Source organism: Vanellus vanellus (assembly GCF_965231255.1).
Source record: "Vanellus vanellus genome assembly, chromosome: 1".
Classification (NCBI taxonomy): domain Eukaryota; kingdom Metazoa; phylum Chordata; class Aves; order Charadriiformes; family Charadriidae; genus Vanellus; species Vanellus vanellus.
Genome location: NC_138905.1, coordinates 189,010,938 through 189,031,767, shown reverse-complemented (window position 1 = coordinate 189,031,767; position 20,830 = coordinate 189,010,938). Strand labels below are relative to the sequence as shown.

The window sequence follows — 20,830 nt, the reverse complement described above, 5'->3', positions numbered from 1 at the left end:
TTAGTTAAGGAGCAGGCATCACCCTCAGCTTTGTTCGGTGTTATTACTTTTCCTCGGGCTCCATTCTCTAAGTCATTGCTGGGTAACTTTTAATTTTTCTCCTTTCATCTCAAAACAGGAGACTATTTCCTTGAAACTTGCAACATCAGTTAATTGTTAACAGTTAAAAAAAAAAAATCATATTCATCCCCTAATATGTTCTTTCAGCTGATGCCTTCATGCCGAGGAGGCTGTGTAGCTACTGATAAGACCTAATTTGTGAAGGGCTTTTCAGCGATCTGACAGGTTCATGCGTGGCAGTGTTTGTTCAGCAGGTGAGGATGAGCGTTCGCTGAAACGCCTCTACAGCGGCCGCTAAATGTGAGCAAGGAGGCTGGGGCTGCTGGTCCAGAGGGAGCGGGCAGGAGCGTCGAGTGGATTCCCGAAGCGGTCTGTTGTTTTGCAGCCACGTTCTTGACTGCGGCACTTGGTAGCTGATTTTGTCTTTTCTCTTTCAGAGCCTAATGAGCTGTGTGTGGGCCCTGCGTTCAGTGATATCCCATCTCAAGATGCTGCTAATACAGTAGTTAATTATTCCCGGCTGCAGAAGTCTAACAGGAGCAAAAGGAACTGGGGAAAAGCAATGGCTGCCGGTAAATATCTCAGGTCTGCAAAGGTCATAAGAAAAGAGCTGGAAAGAGCTGATTTCAGCTGTGACCGGGGAGGGGGGAAGAACAAATGCATCATCACCCCTTGTGTTTGGAGGTTCAGTATCAGAAAGTAACCATCCCTTAGCTATCCAACCTGCTTTTCCTTACCCTACCCAGGAAAATCCACACCTGGGCTCAGCTTATTTTGACTGTATCGTTTTTAGAATAAAACTTTATATTTCCCACTGAGAACTGATGTGGTTTGACATCTTTTTAGTAAGGGGCTGATGTATTCATAATCTTTCACACAAAAAAAAATGCACCTCATGGAAAACAGGTCTTTCATTGGAGGGTGTTTGGTTCTCACAGCTTTCCGACAAGTTGCAAGAGATTATATATAATTAAATTATATCAGAGGATTGCAGAAGGATTCATTCAGGTTGGGAGGGGCCTCAGGAGGTCTCCAATCCAACCTCCTGCTAAAAGCAAGGCCAGCCATAGGGGTAGAGCAGTTACTCAGGGATTTATCAAGTTGAGTCTTAAAAGCTGCCAAGGGTGACGACTGCACAGCCTGTTCCACTGCTTCACTGTCCTCATGGTGAAAACGTTTTATATACAACCAGCCTGAACCACTCTTGTTTCTTTTTCTGTCTGTTCAATGTTTCCAATGCCTTTATGTTTTGCTATGCAATACCAAGCACTATTATCAATGGTCCAAAAGTTTAATCATAGAATCATAAAATGGTTTAGGTTGGAAGAGACCTTGAAGATAGAATCATAGAATCATAGAATTGTCTAGGTTGGAAGAGACCCTTGGGATCATCGAGTCCAACCATCTACCCTACCCTACAAAGTTCTCCCCTACACCAGATCCCCCAACACCACATCTAAACGTCTCTTAAACACATCCAGGGATGGTGACTCAACCACCTCCCTGGGCAGTCTATTCCAATGCCCAACCATCTAGTTCCAACCCCCCTGCCATAGGCAGGGACACCTCCCACTAGACCAGGTTGCCCAAAGCCACATCCAGCCTGGCCTTGAACGCCTCCAGGGATGGCGCATCCACAACTTCCCTGGGCAACCTTTTCCAGTGCCTGACCACCCTCAAAGTGAAAAATTTCTTCCTAGTGTTTAATCTGAACCTGCCCTCTTCCAGTTTAAAGCCATTCCCCCTCGTCCTATCGCTACATGCCCTAGTAAAAAGTCCTTCCCCAGCTCTCCTGTAGGTCCCCTTTAGGTACTGGAAGGCCGCAATAACATCTCCCCGGAGCCTTCTCTTCTGCAGGCTGAACAGCCCCAACTCTCTCAGCCTTTCCTCATAGGAGAGGTGCTCCAGCCCTTGGATCATCCTCGTGGCTCTCCTCTGGACCTGCTCCAACAGGGCCATGTCCTTCTTATGTTGGGGGCTCCAGAGCTGGATGGAGTACTCCAGGTGGGGTCGCACGAGAGTGGAGTAGAGGGGCAGAATCACCTCCCTTGACCTGCTGGCCATGCTTCTTTTGATGCAGCCCAGGATCCACTTGGCGTTCTGGGCTGCAGTCATAATTAAGAAAGAAAGCAAACCCAAAATAAGCAGTGAGTGTGACATCTCATTTTCACTGCAGATTTGGGTTGAAAATCTGGGCATGGTTTCTACTTCTTTTTTACTTACAGTGTGTTTCTTTTCTTGCAGCAGCTGATGGTTTGGGAAGTATAGCTATAGATACCACACAACTTAACATGTCAGTCACTGATCCGACAGCTTGGGCCACAGCTATGAATAACCTGGGGATGGTTCCAGTAGGACTAGCTGGACAACAGCTTGTGACAGGTAAGATTTTTCTGTTTTAATGAGATCTCTTATACCAGTCAATGAATTCTTTGGGTCCTTTAAAAAATATCTAGAATGATTTCCAAGGATATTACATTTTTATATTCTGAAAACATCACGTATGATTAATATTGCATACTTTGTATTGGTCTCTTCTTGTAGTAGGAATATAATCCATATTATATTTTAACCTTGTGGAAAAGCCAAAACTCTTTGGGGAAATTAAACAACTAAACCGTGGATCCTTATGCTGGGTCAAGACCAGGAGGCAGGTCACATAAGAGAAACGTTTGTTTCTGTTTCTCTGTTCAAGCAGGATGTCTTGAGGTTCTGCCAAGGAATACCCTGGGCTGGGAACTCTTGACCGCAGAAAGATTTTGAAGTTATGTTTAAGTGGGCAGAAAATCATGAAGCCCGTTCGATTCATATGCTTAGTTGATATTAGTGAGGTGAAGCTTTCCTGTCAGGAGTGTGCTTATTTACTTTCTGCCTGACCCCATGTATTGAATTTCAAGAGTTTGTTCTTGTTTGAATTTGTTATTTCACTTCCCAAACATAGTTCGGGAGAGCATTTCAGGGGATCACTTATTCTAACAGTAATAAAGATAATATTTTGAAACTAGCGACGTTTCTCAGACAAGCCTGAACATATCAGACTTCATTGTCAACAGTAGAGGCCTGATTAGTTGGGATTAATAAAAATTCATTGCTCCTGTGAGGTCAAGAAAAAATATTTTTATATGGGCGGGTGCCCTCTAGACACAAGCCACATGCCAGGCATATGACAGATCTGCAGAAGCTGCCTTGCCACTTCAGCTTAAGAAGAGCTGTGCAACATCTGCATCAGAGCAGCATCCTGTCACATCTGCACCCATCCATGTAGACATGGATGTGATGAGCCAGGTCATGATGTAAATCACTCTGCCTGCCTCACCAGGGATGCGCGACAGTTAATTTTGGCCAAATACATCCCCTTCTGAGACTGGGAACCAAGTGGAGCTGTGCCAGTTCACGGCTGACTGTCTGGCTCTGAATTACCTGTTCTACAGGCGGGTAAACTAAGCTGCAAGAAAGCTGATTTATAATGAATCAGTCTCAAGCAGAGAGTTTAGCTGGTGGAGGCCATGAACTGATTCTCAGTCTCTGGTTTTAACCCCACGCTCCCAATTAAAAGAAACAAGCGAAGCCATCCGCTCCTGGGGAGTCAGTTCTCTTCAATGTTTTTGTCAATGACCTGGACGCGGGAGTTGAGTCCACACTAAGTTTGCTGATGATACTAAATTAGGAGGAGCCATTGATTCCCTTGAGGTTAGAGTGGCCTAATATAGAGGTCGGGATAGATCAGAGCGCTGAGCAATTGCCAACTGTATGATGTTTAGCCAGGACAAATGCCAGATTCTGCACCTGGGACAGTGTAATCCTGGATGTACGTGTGGACTGGGGGACAAGAGGCTGGACTGCAGCCCTGCAGAAAGGGATCTGGGGTTTTTGGTTGATGGGAAGCTCAGTATGAGTCAACAACATGCTCTGACAGCCAAAAGGGCTGACCTGGGTTGTGCTAAGCACAATGTAGTTAACTGGTCAAAAGAAGTGATTGTCCCACTTTACTAAGCATTGGTGCGGCCTCACCGTGAGTGCTGTGTGTGGTCAGAAGGATATAAAATTATTAAAGTGTGTTCAAGGGGAGGCAACAAAGATGGTGAAAGGACTAGAAAGCAAGACTTAAGAGGAGCAGCTGAGGATACTAGGTTTCATTAGCTTAGAGAAGAGGCGGCTGAGGAGAGACCTCATTGCTGTCTTCAACTTCCTCATGAGGGTGAGTGGAGAGGGCAGTGCCAATCTCTTCTCTCTGGTGTCCAGTGATAGGACACAACGGAATGGCTTAAAGTTTCATCGGGGAATGTTCGGGGGTTATTATGAAGAAGTTCTTCACTGTGAGGGTGGTCAAGCACTGGAACAAGCTCCTCAGGGAAGTGGTCATGGCCCAAAGCCTGTTGGTGTTCAAGAAGCGTTTGGACAACACTCTTCAATATATGGTTTAACTTGCCCAGTGTGGAGTCAGGAGTTGGACTTGGATCATCGTGGGTCTGTTCCAACTCAGGACATTTTATGATTTTATGTGCCGGCGGGGACACAGCTTTCTCCTTTTTCTGGTGGGGCTTCGCCAGCAGGTGCTGTACTCAACTTGAATGCAATTACCTCCAAACCTGAAAAAAGACAAATGTCAAAATCAGCTTCATCTGCTTTCATTTATAAGCATCTCGGTTGCATATCCCGTGGAGGTTTGCCCACCTTTTTGTCTTCCCTTCTTTCTCTGTGTCTCCAGTTTCAGTGTAAATTGTGTCCTCGGGTGTGCTATGCAATCCCTACATGGCAGCCTCATCTCATGTGCAATGCTTTTCCCCACAAGGGAGGATCTCCAGGACTTTATTTCATTGCCAGCTCCCTGCTATAATTTCCATAATTATGTGTATCACGTATTGTAGGAGTGTTGTACAGGTCAGTTGGTATTTGTTCAGCATTTTCAATGTATGAAAGGTGCCATAAGTAATAAATATTAATTACTGAAGTGCTGCCTGATTTCTCTACGGGTGCAGAATAACTTCTTTTCTTTCCTTTTGCTTTCCTTTGTTTGAGACTCTCTTGTATTTTCAAGGTAAACAGGTGCTTTGACACTTCATTATATTTCCTTATGATTCATAAGTTTTTGACACATTTTCTTCATGGCAAATCCATAAAGGCAAAACCACAATTTACCATGAAAATTCTTATAATTTGCTATAATATATTTACTATATCTGCATTCAGTGAGATTTTGCATGACCATGTTAGACCAAATATCTAACTAGTCCTTAGCCCTTTCTGACGTTTTTCATTTTTTTGCTGTTAATCCTAGTAATGAACTTATCTTTATCAGCAGTCACATACTGCTCTTACTACTGTCATATGTGACATTTCTTGGAGATAAAAATGACACACTCATGTCCCAGTGCTAACTTTTTGTCTGTCTTTAAAATTTTATCGTATTCTTTTTTTCCTGCCTTGATGACAACTAGGAAAGCAGTAGCTAGTTCAGATTAATCTTGGAGAGAGAATGATCTTTCCTGGATGTCTTTACATAACCTGCCATAGTCTGAAATTTGGTGTATAGTACTCATCTATATCCTGACATATCTCTTAGTTCTCTGATCTTTCGGTTTCCAAAGGACTTATCCATTCACAGCCTTTCCTCCCGCAAACTGACTAGTTCCTAATTTCTAAATTCCAGGATGGTTTTGTTCCCATATGATCTACGAAGTCTCTTTAAAGCTTTTTGATGGGTTTTTTTCCCGACTGTTGTTAACTTTGCTGCTGTGTAACATGCTGGGATGCCTGCCTTGTACCAGAGTTATGCTCCCCACTTTGCAATCTGTGAAGCTCTTGCCTAGCCTGAGAGTTTGTTAAAATCACAGCTAAAGCTTCCACAACATCTGGCCAATACTCTTCTCACAGCCTGGGATGTAGGCTCTCTGGTCTTGGTAACTAATCAATTTTAAGCACTGCTAACCTTTTAATACCAGTTTAGATGATATCTGCACTCTATTTAATTCCTTATCTCCCAGCTCTGTAAAATTGGATTTTTGATCTGGGCAAATGTCAGAGCTTTTCATTTGTAAGGATGGATTCTTGTTAATAGTTGTATAATCTCTCTTCTGTTTCTACGTATATTTTGCTTACACTTACTGTTATTCAGAAAGATTACCTTTCTCCATAATATTTAGCTACTGCATTACATGTACACTAATATATGCATTTGTACATTATATATACATAATTCATACGATAAACTGTAGTTTAATAATGCATTAGTTAAAGCGTTAAAGATTGATGTGGAATAGTTGTGGCTGAAAAGCACTTTCATTCTAAACCTCCCCTTTCGGCAGGTTATAATTTTTTCCAAAAAATTGCCTTTTGGTCTGAAATTTCTCACGGTTGGTCTCAGCCCAGAGAAAAAAAAAAATCTGGAAAGGCTGGAGAAAATCTGCTAAACTGCTTTTGAATTATCCAGGCCTTAAAATTGCTGTTTTCTACGCTTTGAGACTTTGAGGAAAATGTCCAGGTGAGAGGGGAAGGATAGTTTGTGCTCCACCTTTTTGAGATCTGAATCCTCTTTGTGCACTCAGCAACTGTGATTCAAGCACATCTTTCAAGTACATTCAAGCCTGCTGTTTTGTTACATTGTAGGACTAGCAGAAAAACTCAGTGACCTCAGGCCAACTGAGAATGTTTTATTTTGCTTTTGCTTTGGCATTGCTGAATTTAGTGTTCTTATGCTTTCATTTGTTTCAGCAAATGGCATCAGGTCACCTGTTTTCTAAAGGAAGATATTCTGCCAGGAAAATTATTTACTTCTCTTCAGTTTAGTTCTCCTTTCACTAATGAACCATTGCCCTGAAAAACATGAAGCAATTTTGAGATGCTTTCCTCCAGAATGACTTAGCTGACCTAAACATTTGTTAGTCAAAAATGGCATATGTCAAAAAGTTCGCCAGTACAAATGAACATAAAGAGTGGTACGTAAGTGGTAATTCTTTTAGACTTAGTTAAGATCATGCCCCGTGCCACATATTTGTACTCTTACAGATTAAAATAACAAACCACAAGGGCAGACATCCAAGATGAAAGTTATAGATCTGCCTAGAAGTCAAGGGTATGCCTGAAAACTGATGCCTTCTACTTATTTACAGGATAATTATTAAGTCATGCTTTTCCATATGAGTCCGGCCAACATGCCTCAGCCTCAAGATATTAAAATTTTCAGTGGCCTCAGTCTTCTTTTTCTGAGGTTAGACTTTGACCACCTGTACAAAATCCTAGTGAAATCAGAGACTAGGAAGCTTTGAAGCCTAACATTTTGCTTACCAAAAGGTAGAAAAAAAAACATACACCATTTTTGTGGCCTCAGGCGTGTATTTTTTAGACACTGGAGGTTATGAAATATTAGACACTTACATCAACCTTTCTGTTTTTCCATTTGTCTTTGCTTTCCCCACACACTTGTCTTTTGACCTGATTTCAGTGGAACATAGGAGCTGTCAGTTCCAATCAGGTCACCTCGCTCAGGATTGTGCTTTTGACAGTGTTGAGTATCAGATACTTCACAGGGAGAGATGTACAAGGCAAATCAGCACTGAAGTGCTTCTCCCTCTGATGGGGTCTCCTCTTGATCATTACTATATAGAACAGGGTTCCCCAAACTAGAGGTTATATTTTCAAATCAAGTCATAACTCAGAAAAACTTCACTTTTGCAGGCAGCACCTGTGACGATAAGTGATTGCAATCCTGAAACTGCAGCCCTGGATTTTCTTTTTGATAACAGAAAAATTTGGAAAATTTTGATCTAGAGACTCCTACATCCAAGGACACAAGGTTAAATATCCCTCCCTGAATTTTATTAGCTCAAGACCTCCAAGTCTTTGGAGAAGTAATATTCAGATTCTCTTTCTTCAGAATGAAGATTTTAACTAAAGGCAATCACTATATTCAGATTCCAGGTAATCTCAAGCATTTTTCCGTGTGGTGGGCATTTTCCTTCTCCTGCAGTATGTCAAGAGGTCACTGATTCCTATCCAGAGAAGACCTGGGGATTATTTGAGAAAAATCAAGGGTGAGCTGAGACTTAAGAATTCCTTCACCAGTCTGCCTTGATTATGGAAAAGTCCTTTAAGCTTCAGTGTCTTTCTGCCATAAAATAGATGAGGCACGCCTATGAATTATTGTCAACTGCAGATCATCATATGCTAACTAAATTGTAAACATATCCCTCACTGTTCTGGTTGTGTACTATTTTTGTAACGTTAATGAAGGAAAATCAAATAAAGTAGGAAATCAAGGTATATTTGATTATATTCAGCAGTTCCCCAAAGAAAGGCTGTACATTAAGCAGCGCTGAAGACTAAGAAGTCAGCTGGCCAGCAGATTCTTCCAGCTCTCGTGGGCGTACTTCTTCTGTGGCCTCTCCATTAATGGAGGCTTGGAGCCACCGATAGCCATCTGGCAGTCTCATTTCATTTTATCCACGCTACCCCGTTACCTATTAAAGCTTCCTTTTTCTACACTTCATTGCTTAGCCGCTGAACCAATGTGCCAGTGAGAACATAACTTGAATCGTCCAAGACGTGCCTAACAAAACACAGCTTCCTTTTCTGTAATTAGTACTGAGCTCCTGTTAATTGAGACAGGGTCTATCCACAAAAGTTTTAAAGTGAGCCACTTGAATTAGGACCTGAAGATCATAGAATCATAGAATGGTTTAGGTTGGAAGGGACCTTGAAGATCATCGAGTTCCAACCCCCCTTCCATAGGCAGGGACACCTCCCCCACTAGACCAGGTTGCCCGAGGCCACATCCAGCCTGGCCTTGAACGCCTCCAGGGATGGGGCCTCAACAACTTCTCTGGGCAACCTGTTCCAGTGCCTGACCACCCTCAAAGTGAAAAATTTCTTCCTAATGTTTAATCTGAACCTGCCCTCTTCCAGTTTAAAGCCATTCCCCCTTGTCCTATCACTACATGCCCTAGTAAAAAGTCCTTCCTCAGCTCTCCTGTAGGTCCCATTTAGGTACTGGAAGGCCGCAGTCAGGTCTCCCTGGAGCTTTCTCTTCTGCAGACTGAACAGCCCCTACTCCTTCAGCCTTATAGTCACTCTTTTTCAGGAAAAAAATGCTTGAACATCTATAACTTGTGGCTAAAGATTAGCACGCTCCTGATGTGAGCTTTGAAGTGCACAGGCAGCTGGCCAAGGTGCTCCACGCACCCAGTAACCTGCAGACCAAAAGTAGCTGCTGGAAGTAGTAGCCAGTGGCACAGTAGCGTAGTATAGCACGTTTACCCTTGTTCTGAACACTGCACTGGTTTGACATCTGGCAGTAAAAGAAGATATAAAAAGTCTCAATAAAATCTGCAGAGTTTTCCGTAGGTTTTGCAAACCCCTCGAGGTTACAAGGCATCTTTGGAAGGCATCTTTTCAGCTATTGTGGCTTCTCAACCTGTTTTATGCATTGTGTTTCGTTAATGGAGCAAGACAAATGTAGTAAGACATACTCTGAAGAAAATCATAAAATTTCCCTAATTTTATTCTAGTTCCTTCCTACTTCATTTTTATAGTCTTCACTACAGAAACGTTGCATTTCAGAGGAAAAGATTTACCATTTAAATAATGTGAATGACCAATCAGAATAATTAAAGAGGTGTGAAACATACTCTAAAGGATTAGAGTCAAGCTTGTACCCAGATAAAACTATGTATTTTTATTACCGAGACACAGGAGAGCAGCAAGAGTGAAAGAGAATATGTACTGTGGGAATCCCAATATGTAGAGCCACTGGGAACATCTCTAAAGAAGTATTATATATTAGTGTAACAAGTAGGTTTTTTCCATTGACCTGAAAAGCGCCTGCAGAGTTAATCACACTTTCTATCATGTGAGTGTTACTCAAGGAGACTTCACACCAGGGAACATTAAAGTGCTAGGAACAAACACAGTCAGGTTACAACGGAGAAAGGAGAGAGAGATTTGAAGGCCAGAGGAAATGTGGCAGAAACTCTAAATGCCTTTGACACACTATTCAGGGTTAAGTGTACCTCTTAGGTCATTCAAGTGCCTCCTCTATATTAGACCTTAATTGAGGCCAAGGATGAAGACAATGATTAAAATCTGCTCAGTGCTTAAAGAGAAATAGTGCTTTTTAACATGGAATGTGGGGCTGAATATCCCAAATAAACAAGACGCGGAGGTGAGCAGGGGCACATAAAGGAACATACTGAGTGCAAAGCTTGTGTTGTCTGTGGGGTGAGGGTTTTTCTGAAATATGGCATCTCTCTCTCTGCTGTTATACATTTGCCCAGGCCAGTTAATAGTTTAGGAAAACAGACTGATTACTATTTGGCATAACTCTTCTTAATTGTCTCAAAATACCGGAATAAAATTACTGTTTAGATGATTTGGTTTTGGTTTGGTTTTTTTTTTTTTTTTAAATCCTGGCTGTTGGTAATTATCCCACCAAAAATCTGCTTGGCATGTTTTTATTTGAAGTTATAGTAAAGTAACATAAGGAAATATTTTATTTTTGCAAAAGTTTTCCCCATCTTTTATCTCACTTTGGAAAGCCTCCGTTCCCACTATTTTCCATGTGTTTATTTATTCTAGACAAGAAATCGCGTGAGTAATTACAAGCATCCCACTGCATAAAGTAAGCCAAGACGCTATTGGGAACCATTTGCTACTGACTGTTCACTTCTGCTGGAGCGCAGCTTATTTGTAGCACTTTCCCTTCAAACATCACTCCCCATCCGAGGATCCCAGGTTCCTTGGCTGACATGGGGAATCCAGTGTAACCCCTGTGTGTGTGACGTACAGTTTGCTCATGGCAAAATTGACTTATTGTGGATAGACATCAACAGAAAGAGCAAATTGACCATTTTAACTAATCAAAGACAAAGTATGAATACCAGGTTATGTATTGACATGGAAAAAAAAAAAAAAAAGCTTGTTAATGGCAGAGCGTTTGAAAGTGACCTGCTGAGCAAAGTCACGGTGTCTGGGTGGCAAGGTGAAGGCCATGCTACCTGAAGCCCTAAGGCCAAAGCTGTTACCAGGTTGTGGGGATGGTCTGCAGGAGATGGGCACAGCAGTCCCAAGAGGACTGTTAACTCCGTCCATGCAGAGCGCTCTCAGAAGGTCACGGTGATCAGGATGGCACAGATGGCACAGTCTGGGGGAGTCGCGGAGTGGGACTTCCTTGGGAGGGGAAGACTTGAATACGAATGAATCTCCAGGCAGCCACCCCAAATCAAGGGTGATAAAATCTTTTGTTCTTCCCAAGTCAGGCTCTCTCTTTTTGCCTGCATGGGCTAGGTTGGTGCTTAGAGCTTGGCCACTGGAAAGCAAGCAAGAGAAGCTTGCTTTCTACATTTTACCTTGGATGAAGAGCATCAGCATGGTTTTCCTTCTTTTTTGCCACCTGTCCTTCAAATGCCCTTTGCTTATTGCATGAGAATTAGGGCTCGCAAAGTGCATAAAGATGCACATCCAATTCGCTGCAGGAGTCTCTCTGTGAAATATCATCAGAGGCGATCAGTGTGGAAAAATGTCTTTTGATGGTGCACGTTCAAGAATAAAGTTGGGCTGCAGCGAGCCCTGGGCACGCGAGAGAGCTTGAAACATAATACTTTGCTAATGTTGACTTCATTCGGATAAACAGTGGATTTACCGCACCTTCCCATGCTCCGGTGGTGACAAATGATGTGTGTGACATCACCAGCTCTGAGTAATGTCTCTGTAATGGGAAGCAGCTGGTCACTGAAGTAGTTCTGTTAGTGGACGTGGAGGTGAAAGATAATTAAACTTAATGCATACAATATGCTTTAATACTCTGCAGGCTGTATTTCGATTATGTTCTGCCCAAATATTAAAGATATTCTGTTACTGTGCCTTCAGAAATTTAATAGGTCTGTTCGTGTAACAAGGACAACTTTATCTGCCTTTCCTGTACGTGCACATTTCTTATTCAGATTTTTTTTTTCTTAAAAAATGGTTCTCTTGACCCTAGCTGATTTTTCTTTATAAATAATCTCCTCCTCCTGACCACAATGCCTACATTTTTTAGTAATTATTTGCTATTTGTGTTTAGCAAAGGCTTAGCGGTAGAGAGCTCCAGTAAGTTAAACACTGTCTGAACACTGAAGAGTCAATCCCTGCCCAAATTGCACATGGTCTGTTTTCTTTCACTTAGATAAACCAGGTAGGTAAGGGACCGCATGGAAACAATGGGATAATACTGATTGGCATGAAAAGCAGCAGTGATTACAGAACTGCCTGCCTATTATGTAGCTTTTTTATAGGTATCTTGGCACAGCAGTAATATGGTGGTAAGTGAAAAAACGGTTTAACTCTTTTTATCTGATATTCTGAGTCAGGCACTGAGAAACAGGCAAACTCCATTGTGCCCTTTAGAAACAAAGGGACAATTCTTACCTGCTCTGCCTCTTTGACTATGCTGCTCTGATTTTTCGAGAAGTATTGGGAAAAGGGAAGTGAAAGAGCTTTGCTAGCATTTAGAGGAGACAGTGCTGGGGGAGAAGGTGCAGATGCGCTTATTGTCACCTTTTTTATAAAGAACTGGCAGCATGAGCTGTGGTTCATAAGAGAGAGGTCCAGACTGCAGTGGATGGAGAGGGCAAGTCATACACTTCTCCAAGTCTTTTTGTTTTCTCTGAGACAATTGTATTTCAAATGGTTCATTTCACTAGAAATAAATGTGGAATATTATAATCAACTGCAGTGTTGAGGTTTTACCCTATTTTGAGCTGCATCTGTCAAATATATTTAACCCTTCTGTTGGAAACGCTCTGTTTTGGGACTTGATCTATACTTGGACTTGTGTGACTGAGCCCTTTCCAGGAATAAACATTGAAATCTTCTTTTCTGAGGCCTTTTGATTACAATTTTAGCACTTCAAGCATGCTTTGTAGAAGTATTTTTAAGACATTGGAGAATGTCCTACAACTTTATCTGCTAGAGTAGCTGGTACCATAAATAAATCAAATATTCCTTAAAAATAACAATAAACTGTTCAAAATCAAAAGGACAGGAAAGAGAAAAGTGACCAGATTTTATTTTCTTTTAGTTCCATGATACTTAGTGTGTTTATACCTAAAGATGTGCTGCTGTCCTTTAATGTAATAAATGGTGTAGCATCCTTTTTTTTTTTCTTTACTGTGCTTTTAATACTTTTGTAACCCTCCAGGGACTTAGAGAAGGATCATGGGCTGTGAGCGGAGAGAGCTCGGATGCTGCACCTGGATTTCAGGGCTGTGTGCAGGCAGCAGGGTATGGGAATCTGCAACCGAGCAGCTCCAAGAGTGGCTGATTTAATAAATCGCTTATTATACATATTGTGGGGTCCCTTTATGTTATTAGCCAGAATTCAGTATATGAAAAAATCTCAAGTACAAGCACAAGTTCATTCTTGCTCTTCACCAGCCCGTGTAAAGTGAAATATCTCTTCCAGTTCTTCCTACGTATGTTGCCTTTTAACTTTGTGTCCTTTTGTTCTGGTCTGTCTAATTACCTCAAGTAGATAATCAAGCTTGATTTTATAATAAACCATAGCCGGTTCAGGCTTGTCATGACTGATTTATCGACTCCCAAGACGAAAGACTTTCAGCTTCAAGACTAAGATCATTTCTGGCTGAAATTCAAGGTGTTAATTCTGAGCTTTAAAATCTAAATGTGGTTTGGAACATGTGTCCTACGTTTTCCCTTCAAAAAGAGCAAACAGCTCGCATTGCTGCTGGTTCTTGTTGTTGTCGTCCAAGTGGAATTTAAGCTGGAATTAAGATAAAACAAACCCAAACCATCCAATTCTGCAGAAACACTCTTGCGTGTAATCATTATGACAAAGATTGTCCTCTTGAAGGCAAGGGGGCTATTATATATGAATGGAAGTTTCTAGTAGTGGGCCTCAAGAGGGAACATATATCTCCACAAAGGATCCCAGCATAAGTTTCCCTGTAAAATGCTGCTTCAGCGCTGCCTGATGGGGTGGCATGTGCCTCTCCACGTGTGCACCCCTCAGAAAGGTGCAGTGCTAAGAAAACAAAATGATGATGGCTAATGACTCATATACACCATTTGGTGTCCCTTAGGGACTGCCTCTCTTCCAGTGTTTTACCTCAGCAGTTGAGCTCATCGGGGACATGAGAGCTAACCATCCTTCCAACTATTCATGCAGGGATTTGAGGCCCCGAGTTCTCAGTGGAGGCCTTTTTTACTGCAGCTCCTTTAACAGACAGTTGTGTTCCTACCTCCCTGGCTCTTCTTTCCCCTCATCTCTAGTTTTCCATCCACAAAGCTTTGGTGAAGATTTGAATGCAATCGCTGTAATGCAACAGATATCTACTGATGGGCGTTAGGTCTTTTAACTGCCTCAATTAGTGACAGAGGGATTCCATTATTCTAAGGGTTGTGTAACAGAAACGTTATCACATGTCTGCATATTCTAGCCACTGTTACCGTATACTGTAATTTTCCCTTCTTATTGCTAACAAGCATGAGGTTGTGGATCTAGTGATATTTTCTCAGCGTTATTTTTGTTAGAATTCAAAGCCAGTTTGGGTTTTCACACATTTCCTAGATTGTTTGCCTTACTAAGCTCAATTATTTCACATTTTCTGATGCAGAGTGGCGTCTGGCCTCTGTGGGCCATGTTGCATGAGAGCCACATCTCACTAGACACGATTACATGACCTGTAATTTGTTGTGCTTCCAAGATTTGTTTCATCTGTAGCCTTGAGATACTGTATTTAATGCCTCATCCACATATGTATACAGTAAGCATGAGCTAAAGAAGTCCTCCAGAGAACTTTTTTTATTGCTCACCATGCTTTTACGATTGAAAGATGACAACCTGTCATAGTTTTCTTTTACGGGTGTGTTATAGATTGAAAATATCAGGGAAGTCCATGTTACTTGATGGCTGCATATAAATAGAGTTTACAGGTTTGCAAGTACTGCCCGCTCTGCAAACTCATTTGGGGATTTAAAGGGTAACAAACCTGTTTTCGCTCCGGCATCAGTAAAATCCAGTAGTAAAATGTTGCTGGCCAAATATTGTGGTTGGAGCCTTGATTGTCCCCCCTGGAGTTCTGGAGATGAACATAAGAGGAGAGGGTGACCCCGGGGTTAGGCAGAGAGAGCCCCTCCATCAATAATACAGACCAGAATAGGACCCAGTTTCCCTCTTCCACTTGTACAAGTCTGCAGAGCCAGCAGGAATAAGAGGTTGTAATTTTTTTTTATCTTGTGTTAGTAAAATAAAGAAAAATGAATCTGACCGTAAAAGACTGGGCTTCATCTGTCTTTTAGATTAGAAAACCCGGAAAACAACCAAACAAAAAAAAGTCTTTTCCATCACATATAATTAACCCTCTCACTTAATGCCCAGGCCCACTCATCGCCGGTGCTGCCCTGACCTCCGGCACTGTGTGCCGATAACAAATCAGGCTCTGCGAGTGCAAAGGGCGGGAGAAGAGGCAGGGTCGGAGCCGGCTCCTCCAGTATACGTTTGCTCCCAGAGCAAGGAAGCGAGTGCTGCGCGCTTCTTAGGAGCAGGCTGTACACCTGCCCGGATTCTGTGTGAGGCAAGGTTTGTGGGTAAAAGTTATGTTGCTTCTTGAACCAACTCATGTAGCTGGAAAAAAAATGCACAAGCCCTCCGATGGGCTGAGGCAACCAGGGGACTGAAACTTTTAATTATAGCAGACAGTAAAAAAGGTGAATTCAAAGGAAGGAGTAGTTTTGCAGCACATTATAATTTTCCTCCCTTTATTAATCTTTTCATCTGCCACAGGCTTGCCTATCTATTCCTTTACAGAATAACCACCGTGTCACCGCTTCCTTTTTAATATTCCCTTCTCTTTTTCGGGTGCCAACCAGCTGTTTTGTCTACCTGACTTAACATATCTAATTAAACTCAAAGGAGTTTAATGCCTGCTTGTATTTAGCTTAGAAGTTCACTGCTTCTATCTCAGACTTGAACAGGGGCTTCTTTTGTTGTTTTTTTTTTTTTTCCTGACTACACTGGCCCATAAACTTTGTCTTGCTTATGACTTCAGAACATTGCAGCGACAGCAATACTATTGCAAATGTGTGACATTTTGCTTTAAGTAGCCCTCCAAATCCAGACCCACAGGATAATGGGCAATTTATGGCTGTGAGAAAAAGATGTCTTGTGTAAGAGGGGTAGTCTTCTAAGGGCAACTCAGTTATTTGAGTTAGTTTTTATACACAGCAGACTTTTTTTTTTTTATTTCTTTATTATTGTTCTGTGCCTCTTAGTCATTAATCTCTCCTATGGAAACTTGTCAAATACTTTTAGAAATTGAAACAAATATGCTGTATCCATGCTTATTTTTCTTATCATTTATAACCACAGTGTCCTAAAAAAAAAGCTCCAGCTTCTCTTCCTGTGCTCCCTATCTCCTAAATCCCTTTTGCTTTGTTCAAAGTGGACTGCCATTCCATTTTAGTCTGACACATTTTTCATCATGTCCCTTTTGCAACAGTTTTCTAGTCAATGGCTTTTCTGAAGTTTTCGTGTGATGAAACTCTTCAATGTTTTAAGCATGTCTGAACAGCCCATCCTTGTCAGTAAATGTCTTGGCTGTTGCTTGGATGCAGAGCCAGTCCAAAAAATCTAACAGGTTTTTTCTTATGTGACTTAACCAAAACAAAACTGTTCTAAGGTGCTTCTCTGGTTCACGGTATCTTTTCTACCAAGGCTGAGTTCAAAAAGTAATTCCTTTTCGTTGCTCCTGATTTACTGAGGTACTCTAGTAATTCCTCAGTAGTTTCTTTACAGCAAGGAAGTATGCACAAGGTTCTGCCTCCCTGTTACTGGATGTGCAACAGGACTGCCAAAGAAAGGAGTGTGGTGACAGTAGGTTTCTGTCGCAGGTTGTGGAAAGAGATAGGAATATCCTTCAGGAGAATCTCCACAGCAGAGATTACTGTGGGTGGGCGGAATCACTCTACGCAATCTTCCACCTTTTCCACGGTCCATATGAGGAGATGGAAAGGCTCCTGTCTGGGGTGCCGCGGTTAGATGTTTCGGTGTGGGTGAAATGAATCTCTGTGAATCTATAGTGAGGTCCCAGATTGGCATTATCTTCATTTCAGCTGAAAGCGAATTTCTACAGTAAAGCTGCTGCTTTGTTTCTCAGTGAACAAAGAAATTCCTCACAAAACCCCTCATCATTCCCCGATATTAGATTAGACCCGGGATGAAAGTAGACTTTTGCTTCAGAACTAGAATTGAATTACAGAAAAGGTTCCTGGGCTGTGTCATCTCTGAGTTGTCATGTTGTCGCAAAACAGGGGAAGAAGGAGAGAAAAATTTGATTTTAAGGCTCAGCCTTACTTTGTAGATTTTAGATGATATCAGCCCTTGAATTAGGAATGTTGCTGTGGCATTTGGGCCTTTGCAAGCTGTTTTGTTCAGGGGAAACTGCAGAAACTGTGCAAAGAAACAGATGGAGGTGGGCAGAGGATGGGTGAGGTTCCTCTCTCCCAGGAGCTCCTGTTGGACCTGTGTGACAAAGCCAGAGGGAACAGGTACGGGGGCGTGGGAGAAAGCTGGGCTACCAAATCCAGGCCATGGTGGTTGCTGAGAAGTTGTCAGGGAGGTGCACGAGCTTACTTTGAAGGGCTGTCATGAGAGATAGCCTTGCACTTGCTCGTAGAGAAAGCAACTTTCGGGTTCCAAACCCAATATTTTGTGTATGTTGTTGGTTAAGAAGTTGCGAATTATTGCACATTACACATTAGCGGTGCTGCGAAACAAATGTTCTGTGTGCATGGATAAGCTGAACGTGATTTTAGATGTACACCCTGATGCTATTTCTCCACTAATTACGTTTACAATTTAGAGCTGTCGGTAAGTAGAAGAGCGTACTATGCTGATATTTACTGACAGAAAAACTTTTCAAATCACCTTCCCGGCCAGATGTTCATAAGCAAGGGTTTGACAGTTGGTCCATAAATCAAGTCAAGCATTTCATCATTGTTCTCTTAGGTGGCTCTTGCATTTAAGCCTGTTTAGCTAAACACATACATTTACTTAAGATGAACTGTAAAAATAACATCTGGAGATCTTTTCGCTGAAAGAAAATGCCAAAGGGTCTTACACAAGGATCAAGTGCATTTTATAAACTGTGGCTGGATTTTTGGAATTCAAGCTGAATAAATGTGCTCTCAGCTTTTGAGAGGATCAAGGGCCAGTATTATTTAAATGTTCTTTTTACTTGCGCGGCACTCTGCAGGGAATGTGCTCTCACCAAAGCATTCTTACATTTCTCATTCCGTAATGAGTTTCTGTTTTCATCCGTGCCACCTGGGACCCTGGCACAGTCCTGCTAGTAGCAGTGGAGTCACACTGGTGGAACTGGATGCAAAGCTCAGTCCATAATATTTATTTTAGAATATTCTGCTCTGCAGTAGGCTGCGTTCAAAGGGGAATGTCAAAGAAGGAGTTGCTGGGTGTTTTACATTTTAATCTTTGCTTGTATCAGTCATCTCTCTTTTATCCCACTTTTTCCTTTTCAAGATAGATGAGATTTTTTTTCTTTCGATCTAAAGAGGCTTTTTTTTTTTTCCTTTTTCACCCTACTCTTTTTCTTAGAAAATCATGCTAATAAGCTGTGGTTTGCTCACCTTTCGATTCAGTGTTATTATGCATTTTAGCTTTGCTGAGTATCAGTTTGGTCGCTTTGCTTTTTCATATTCAGTTCACAACATGAAGGAGAATTCTGCTGAAATTTAACAAGCCCTAGGGAAAAAGATTCAGACAAGTGCAGTCAGATTTATAAAGTGGTAGATAAAGTGGGAAAGGTTTTGCATTACTTCTGCCATGTTGGGTCTTTTTTTGATGGATGGGCTATATCTCATCCATGATTCAGAATGACGTCGATTCATGTTTTGAGGGGTACCATGACCGCGGCTGTTCATGATAACATAAAACCTATAATCTGGAAATGCTGGAAAAGGTGAGTACAAAAATAATACACATGAATTCCTGGCCTAGGACCGCAGTTATTTTGTGATTTAGTTCTTAGGAACACAGCCTGCTTCATAACGTGAGACTAGCATTTAATCTGAGAAACCTGACTGTTTTGAGAATTATACAAGGCAGCATGGAGCTGTTTAATGCTTAAGTGACAACAAAACATAAAGATGCTGGCCATAATTCTATCTGAAGTAGTATACTTTCCTGTGAAGCTTGGACGAGTACATTCTTGATTTAAATATCTGGAACTACAGTACACGGTGTGAAACATAAATCTTCTCAGTGCTGGAACCCAGGGACCAAAGGAGCCAGTCAGAAACCTCTTCGAACTGCAAATTTATTGTTTGAGTTTAAAGTACGTACACTAGACTTAGAAAGGACCTTTCCTAACCTGGTCCTCCTGTCCCCTTTCAGCAGCGCAAAGAAGCTATAAAGCTGCCTAAAATGTAAAAGGCTGAAAATTCACCGGCACGGCAAAGGCGGTTGAGAGCTGGCATTAAGCAGACCAGGGCGGCAGGGCACGTGGCCTATTAGCAGCCTTCGTTAAGTACCGCAGCCCCACAATACTCAAAACTGTCCTGAGGCCACTTCAGCACATGTCGAAGGACAACGCAGTCGCTGGCGGTCCCAGGTGCTAAAAGCCTCCTCTCTAAGCTCCCCTGAATACAGCTGTAGTACAGCTGAGAACATGACCCGCAGAGCTAAACAGTTCAGCTGGTGTGAAAAAAAAAAAAAAAAAAAGACAAAAGACAAAAGACCCAAACCTACGAACTTTAGTGAATTCAGCCACATCCAGATATTTTGCCATCTACCCCATGCTAACCAAGCCAACGGCACTGCCAATCACTGTCCCTTCTCTCCTTTCCCACCAGTGGCCCCTCAAATGCCCATTCCTGTGCCCAACGCGGAGCAACACGATGAGCTGCTCCTGATGGAGTGGAGGGTAGGGAGGAAAAGCGATGCAGTTAGCTCTGACCTGCTCTCTCTTTGGCCCTGGGCTACCTGCAAGAAGCTTCCAACAGCTGTCTGGTCCTCACTTACTGCTCAAAAAGCTGTCTTCGGCCTCCCTGTGAAACTGGTGTTGGGTGCGGAGCTAGGAGCTGGTTCAGAGTGGCCTAGGTGCATCCTGGCCATGATGCATCCTACTGCAGATTATAGTCTGAAAAGTTTGTTTCCCTGCAAAACTCCTCCAGAGTGGAGACGTTTCAAAAGAAATGGCCAGAGAGCAAAAAACAGGCAGAATTTCAGAACTTTGCAAACTTGTCCTAGGATCGGCATGAAAGATATTTTTCCCCATAAATGAGGGGAGAGACAAGAATAGCAAAACTTGGAAAAATCTGCTTGCTGGCTCTGTTGCTCTCTGTGTTCAGTTGCTGGAAAAATCACAGGCAGAACATATGGGGCAAGACCCAATTAGATGCTCCAAACCTGACAGGCTTTTAGGAGAATCCAGCTGCTCAGACGATGTTCTGATTTAACCGCTCTGATCTCAGCAAGTGTCACAAGGTTAGATTCGTCCTCGCTGGCTAAGCTGGAAACTTTGCAGACTGAAGGCAAAAAGCACAGAAGTAGAAGGCAGCTTTAGGTTTCAAGTTTTAAAAAGCTGGAACAAATAATTTCAGAAGTTGACAATAGCTGAGCTCTTTCTGCTTTAACTCCTTCCTCGGTTGGAGAGCAGAGGCGCTAACATAATCTGGCATGTTCATGGAAGATGTAATCCTTTGTGATTTCAGCTATTAAAGCCAAAAATAGATCTATTTTTCAGAGTATGAGTGAATATAATTT

The 20,830-nt window shown here is 42.1% G+C and overlaps 1 protein-coding gene across 1 annotated transcript in view; it reads left to right on the top strand.

Annotated features, from left to right (window-relative positions):
- Positions 1–589: 589 nt before the first annotated feature.
- The window catches only part of ENOX1 (ecto-NOX disulfide-thiol exchanger 1), a 142,819-nt gene continuing 122,578 nt past the window's right edge, over positions 590–20,830 (top strand). The window contains exons 1-2 of the mRNA XM_082486950.1: positions 590–632; positions 2,305–2,442. Coding sequence (XP_082343076.1) covers positions 623–632; positions 2,305–2,442 — 148 coding nt within the window. The 5' untranslated portion in view covers positions 590–622. The remainder of the gene's footprint in view (positions 633–2,304; positions 2,443–20,830) is intronic.